Source organism: Rhinopithecus roxellana, chromosome 16, assembly GCF_007565055.1.
Source record: "Rhinopithecus roxellana isolate Shanxi Qingling chromosome 16, ASM756505v1, whole genome shotgun sequence".
In the NCBI taxonomy this organism is placed as follows: domain Eukaryota; kingdom Metazoa; phylum Chordata; class Mammalia; order Primates; family Cercopithecidae; genus Rhinopithecus; species Rhinopithecus roxellana.
This window is the reverse complement of record NC_044564.1, coordinates 68,770,384-68,776,840: the sequence shown is the minus strand read 5'-3', so window position 1 is coordinate 68,776,840 and position 6,457 is coordinate 68,770,384. Positions and strand designations below refer to the sequence as shown.

The 6,457-nt window shown below is 44.0% G+C and overlaps 1 protein-coding gene across 1 annotated transcript; it reads right to left on the bottom strand.

Annotated features, from left to right (window-relative positions):
- Nucleotides 1–1,969: 1,969 nt before the first annotated feature.
- On the bottom strand, nt 1,970–2,621 carry LOC115894011 (60S ribosomal protein L29). Its single transcript, XM_030920276.1, has one exon. The coding sequence runs from the start codon at nt 2,578–2,580 to the stop codon at nt 2,113–2,115; it is 468 nt and encodes a 155-aa protein (XP_030776136.1). The 5' UTR covers nt 2,581–2,621; the 3' UTR covers nt 1,970–2,112.
- Between the last annotated feature and the right edge of the window lie 3,836 nt (nt 2,622–6,457).

Below are 6,457 nucleotides of genomic sequence, written 5' to 3'. Positions count from 1 at the left end.
GAACTCTATAACACTTTTAGCATAACACATCATTTTACTGCACTTATTGGACGCCTACCATGTGCTACACACTACGACAAGTCCTGAAAGATAGAAAGCCAAAAGACATGGCTGCTGTCCTCAAGGAGTTTATACTCCAGTACAGAAACAGATCCCAACAATTAAAATCCTTCAAGATAATGTATAAGCTTTATAAATTACTTAAGGGAACATCAGAAAGAAAATGTAAGCCTGCAAGGGGTTAAGGGAAGACTTCACTGAGGTGGTAGAATTTTTTTCTAGCCTTGTAGGTTAAGATGAGAATTTTCCTGGGCAATGAAGGGAAAGGTGTTCTTGCTAAGTACGTGCAAATTCTAATGATAATTCCAAATTCTGCTGCACGTCTTTATTGCTGTATAACAAAGGTTCTGAAACTTAATAGTGTAAAAATAACCATTTTTTAATGTGCATAGATCTGTGAAACAGGGATTCAGATAGGGGAGAGTGAGGACAGCTTGACTTTGCTCCAAGACTTGAGCCTCATCTAGAAAGACTCCAGAAATCTAGCAATGGCTTTGGGTGATGACTCGAATGCCTAGGGAACTGGAATAATCCGAAGGTTTCTTCACTCGTAAGACTGGTGCTTGAGTGAGATGATTTGAAGCCTGGGAACTCTGGATAGGTGCAGTTGTCAGCCTCCATGTGGCTTGAGATTCACACAGCATGGAGGTTGGGTTCCATGAGGAAATTCACCAGAGGAAAAATCTTTAGAGACAGTATTCCAGGAAAACCTGGAGTAACCTGCACAACCTCTTATGATCCAGTTTTGTAAGCTACTTACATATCACTTCTGTATAATCCCTTGGCCAAAGCAATAAAATCCACTAACATTTAAGGGAAGGAGACATATAAATTACATCACAATTGGAGGAGTTTCAAATAATTTTTGGCCATACTTGAAAGCAACCAGAGCATATTTGGAGAACACAAATAGTTCATTAGTATCAAAAGGTAAAACACAGCCAGGCACAGTGGCTCATGCCTGTAATCCCAGCACTTTGGGAGGCCGAGGCAGCAAGATCACTTGAGCTCAGGAGTTCAAGACCAGCCTAGGCAAAACAGTGAGATTCTGCCTCTACAAAAAAAGTTTTGTTTTTTTTTTAACTAGCCAGGCATGGTCATGCATGCCTGTAGTCCAGGCTACCTGCAGTGCTGAGGTGGGAGGATCCCTTGAGCCCTGGAGGTTGAGGTTGTAGTGAGCCATGGTTGTGCCATTGCATTTCACTTTGGGTGACAGAGTGAGACCCTGTCTCTCTCTCTCTCTCTCTCTCTCTCTCCTCTCTCAATAGATAGATAGATAGATAGATAGATAGATAGATAGATAGATAGATAGATAGATAGATAGATACACATGGTTTGGCTCTGTGTCTTCACCCAAATCTCATCTCAAATTGTAATTCCCATATGTTGATGAAGGGAAGTGACTGGATTATGGGGGTGGTTTCCCCATACTGCTCTCATGATAGGGACTGAATTCTTACGGGATCTGATGGTTTTATAAATGGTAGCTTTTCCTGTGTTCACACACACTCTCTCTCTCCTTCCACCATGTGAGACATGCCTGCTTCCCCTTCCACCATGATTGTAAGTTTCCTGTGGGCCTCCCAGCCATGCAGAACTGTGAGTCAATTAAACCTCTTTCCTTTATAAATTAAGGAAGAGAGTACCTTGGGTAGTATCTTTATAGCAATGTGAAAACAGAAAACACATATATATATAATGCCACAAGGGATGCAGCAAAAAAAGTAGACAAGGCCATTTCATGGAGAACATTGTTGATTGAGAAACTCCTTGGAAAAGAATTGAGACTTTGTCCTGTATGTGATTATACTAATTATCATTAACACTATAGGTAAGAAGAAGAACTGTAGTAGTGAAATGACTTTTTTTTTTTTTTTTTTTTTTTTTTTCATAGACAAGAGTCCCAGGATCATAGACAGAGGCTAACAAATCCTGCCTCAGGTTTATTTGTACAAACAGCACAGGAGGACCACAGCGCCATGCAGATGGCAGCCCGGAGGTGGGGATGGGGGGTCGCACCAGTCCTGTCCTCACGTTGGCACACAGAGATACCTACTCTGTAGCCTTTGTAGTGGCCTGGGCACCTTTGGGAGCCTGAGCTGGAATTGAAACTGGAGCTGCAGCCTGAGCCTTGGTTTGATCCTTGGCCTTGGCCTTTGGCCGGCACAGCCGGAGCCCCTTGGCAATGCGAGCACGAGCACGCTTCCCAAGCTTGGGGTGGGCAATGTAGGCAAGTCGATCAAGCTTGCGGCTGACACCCTTTGGGATCTTGGGCTTAACCTCCTTGGGCTTTACGAGGGCCTTGACAGCCTCGGCACGTGCACTCATGGCCTTGGCATTGTTGGCCTGCATCTTCTTTAGGCCCTTCTTGTTGTGCTTCTTGGCAAAGCGCATGTTCCTCAGGAACTTGGGGTCCACCCCCTTAAGAGATTCGTATCTTTGTGATCGGGGTTTCTTGATACCATTTCTGTGCCATTTTCGGGACTGGTTGTGTGTGGTGTGGTTCTTGGACTTGGCCATGTCTGCACCTTTAGCCGCTGCTCCCGAAGCTCCTAGAACCGGAAGAGTGAAATGACTTTAAGCTTCTAGTATAAACCCTGGCACCCAGTAAGCTTTTGAGCAGATTTGTTGTTGTTGTTGCAAATAATAGAAAATTCAATTCAATCTGGTTTAAATAATAAAGGTAATTTATTGGTTCATGAAACAAAATGTCCAGTCAGAGACATTAGGCATGGCTTGAATCAGAATTTCTTATCATTTGTGCTCTGGGTTCATTTTTCTGACTCTCTTGGCTCTGCTATCCTCTCTGCGTTTGCTTTATTCTCAGACTACATTTCCTCATAGAGCAAACATAGCTGAAACAATTCCAGATCTCATGGCTACATACCCTCTAGAAGGAGAGTGAACACCCTTTATCTTAACATTCCAAGCAGAATTTAAATTTTGCTCCAAGTGGCAGCCCTACATCAGATGTCACAAAAGAACCAACCTATGTGTCAAAAGAGATGGAGGCCGGTCACAATGGCTCACACCTGTAATCCCAGCACCTTGGGAGGCCAAGGCAGGCGGATCAGGAGGTTGAGATGGAGACCATCGTGGGCAACATGGTGAAACCCCATCTCTACTAAATATACCAAAATTGGCCGGGCGCGGTGTCTCAAGCCTGTAATCTCGGCACTTTGGGAGGCCGAGAAGGGCGGATCACGAGGTCAGGAGATCGAGACCATCCTGGCTAACATGGTGAAACTCCGTCTCTACTAAAAACTAGCCGGGCGCGTTGGCAGGCGCCTGTAGTCCCAGCTACTTGGGAGGCTGAGGCAGGAGAATGGCGTAAACCTGGGAGGCGGAGCTTGCAGTGAGCCGAGATCCGGCCACTGCACTCCAGCCTGGGCGACAGAGCGAGATTCCGTCTCAGAAAAAAAAAAAAGAAAAAGAAAAAAAAAAAAATATATATATATATATACCAAAATTAGCTGTGCGTGGTGGCACTTACCTGTAGTCCCAGCTGCTCGGGAGGCTGAGGCAGGAGAATCGCTTGAGCCTGTGAGGTGGAGGTTGCAGTGAGCCGAGATCGTGCCACTGCAGTCCAGCCTGGGTGGCGAGCAAGACTTCATCTCAAAGAAAAAAAAAAGAGAGAGAGAGATGGAATAGTCTAGGTCATATGCTCCATCAGCAGAATCACATGGATTTCAAGATAGAAACAAAAGACTTATAGAAAGTGAAAAGAAGGACATTGATTGCTGAAGAGTAAACAGCAAGTGTACAAGTTGGCCCCAATAGATGTTTCCTAAATGGACAAAGAATTTCTGGCATTGATGGTATTTGTAACCTAATGTGATCTCTCTGGTGCAAGTGTAGAGGAGGTGGATGAAACTCTAAGACTAGAGGCAATAAGATCAGTAAGAAGGATACTACAATAAAGTCATGATAGGAAGAAGGGATAGAAAGTGAGTGAATGAGTGGATCTGACACTTTTTTTTTTTTTTTGAGACAAGGTCTCTCTCTGTCACCCAGGCTGGAGTGCAGTGGTGTAATCACAGCTTACTGCAGCCTCAACTTCCTGGGCTCAAGCAATCCCCCCACCTCAGACCCCCTTCCCACTGGTCCCCAGTAGCTGGAACTACAGATGTGAGTCACCATGTTCAGCTAATTTTTTAATTTTTTGTAGAAATGGGGTCTTACTATGCTGCCCAGGCTGGATCGGACACTTCTGAGCATGTCCTTCCTTAAAGATGTAGCTGAGAAGCGATGGTATGTGCTATTCTTCCCTAGTGCATTTTAAAATGCCTCCTAGACAGTTATCTGTCTGGATGCCCTGTAAACCTCTTCACCTTAACCTATAAATAGGCTCAGTGACTCCTATTCTCAAAAAATAATAATAAATGCAACATTGGCCAGGCACAGTGGCTCACGCCTGTAATCCCAGAACTTTGGGAAGCCAAGGTGGGTGCGTCATCTGAAGTCAGGAGTTCAAGACCAGCCTGGCCAACCTGCTGAAACCTCGTCTCTATTAAAAATACAAAAACTTGCTTGGAGTGGTAGCACATGCCTGTAATCCCAGTCACTCCGAAGGCCAAAACAGGAGAATCTCTTGAACCTTAGGGGCGGAGGTTACAGTGAGCCAAGATTGCGTCACTGCACTCCAGCCTCCGTGACAGAGCGAGACTCTCTCAAAAACAAACAAAAACCAACATTTTTCTTTGGCCTCACCTCTCCCTCCACCACTAGATAATTCATTCCTGTCCATTTTTTGGCCACTTTTTTTTTTTTTTTTTGAGACGGAGTCTCACTCCGTCGCCCAGGCTGGAGTGCAATGGCATAATCTTGGCTCACTGCAGCCTCCGCCTCCTGGGTTGGTTCAAGCAATTTTCCTGCCTCAGCCTCCAAAGTAGCTGAAACTACAGGCACATGCCACCACGCCCAGGTAATTTTTGTATTTTTAGCAAACACAGAGTTTCACCATGTTGGCCAGGATGGTCTGGATCTCCTGACCTTGTGATCCGCTTGCCTCGGCCTCCCAAAGGGCTGGGATTACAGGCGCGAGCCACCACGCCTGGCCTTTTGGCCGCTATTTGTTCTTTTGTTTCTTTCATTTTTGTTGAAAATAGTCTCACTATGTTGCCCAGGCTAGTCTTGAAATTCCTGGGCTCAAGTTATCCTCCCGCCTCTACCTCTCTAAGTGCTGGGATTATAGGTGTGAGTCACCACACCCAGCAGCCAATCATTTTTATTATGAAAACAATTTATTTCCAGATCACCAACAATCTTCTATTTGCAAATGCAGTGGTCACTTTATAGACCTGTCCTTACTGGGCTGGCTGCTCCAACCTCTTTAAAACGCTACTAAAAACTCTGTCCCCTGGATTCTCTGTGGAATTTCACTTTTCTGATTCTTATAACCTTTCCTTTTTCACTGTAGTTTCTTCATCCTGCCCCAGAGCCTTACTGACAAGTGTTGTTCAGGGACCTCACCAAATCTTTCTGCTTTCCTATCTCTAGACCAGCACTGTCCAATACAGTAGTCACTAGCCACAGGAGGCTCTTCAGCATTTGAAATATACTAATCCAAACTGACATGTGCTGTAAGTAGAAAATACAGGCCAAACTTCAAAAACTTAGTACAAAACATGAAAAAGAAAATAAACATCTCAAATTTTAAAATATGAAATACGGCTGGATGTGGTGGCTCATGCCTATAATCCCAGCACTTTGGAGGCCGAGGCGGGTGGATCACCTGAGGTCAGGAGTTCAAAACCAGCCTGGCCTACATAGCAAAACCCTGTCTCTACTAAAAATACAAAGATTAGCCGGCCATGGTGGCGGGTGCCTATAATCCCAGCTACTTGAGAGGCTAAGGCAGGAAAATTACTTGAACCTGGGAGGCAGAGGTTGCAGTGAGCCGAGATAGTGCCATTGCACTCCAGCCTAGGGAAAAGATTGAAACTCTGTCTCAAAAAAAATAAAAAGAAAGAAAAAGAAAAAAAAAACACATTGAAATTGTAACATTTTGGATATATTTGTGATAAACAACGCAAATATGTTTATTTTTTCAAAATTAATTTCACATATTCCTCTTTAGTTTTTTTAATGTCACAGGTTATTTTTCTTTGTTAAATTTCACATTTTCAAAATTACATATGCGGCTTGCATTCCATGTCTCTTGCACAGTGCTACTCAAGACAGTCTCACTGGGTGAGCTCACTCAGTAGGACAACTTCCCTTACAATTGTGTGTCAAATCTCCTTTCTTCCCTGACTTTCAGATTTGTATATTCCTCTGTCGGTTTACCATTTCCATATGGATAATAGCTAACAGCAGATGTTTATTAAGTGCTTTCTATATGCCAGGCACTATTCCAAGTACTTTATACGTGTCATCTCGTTGCTAATCTGCAACA

Coding starts and splice junctions, on each gene's coding strand:
- LOC115894011 (XM_030920276.1), bottom strand. CDS start 2,580: ATGGCCAAGTCCAAGAACCACACCACACACAACCAGTCCCGAAAATGG.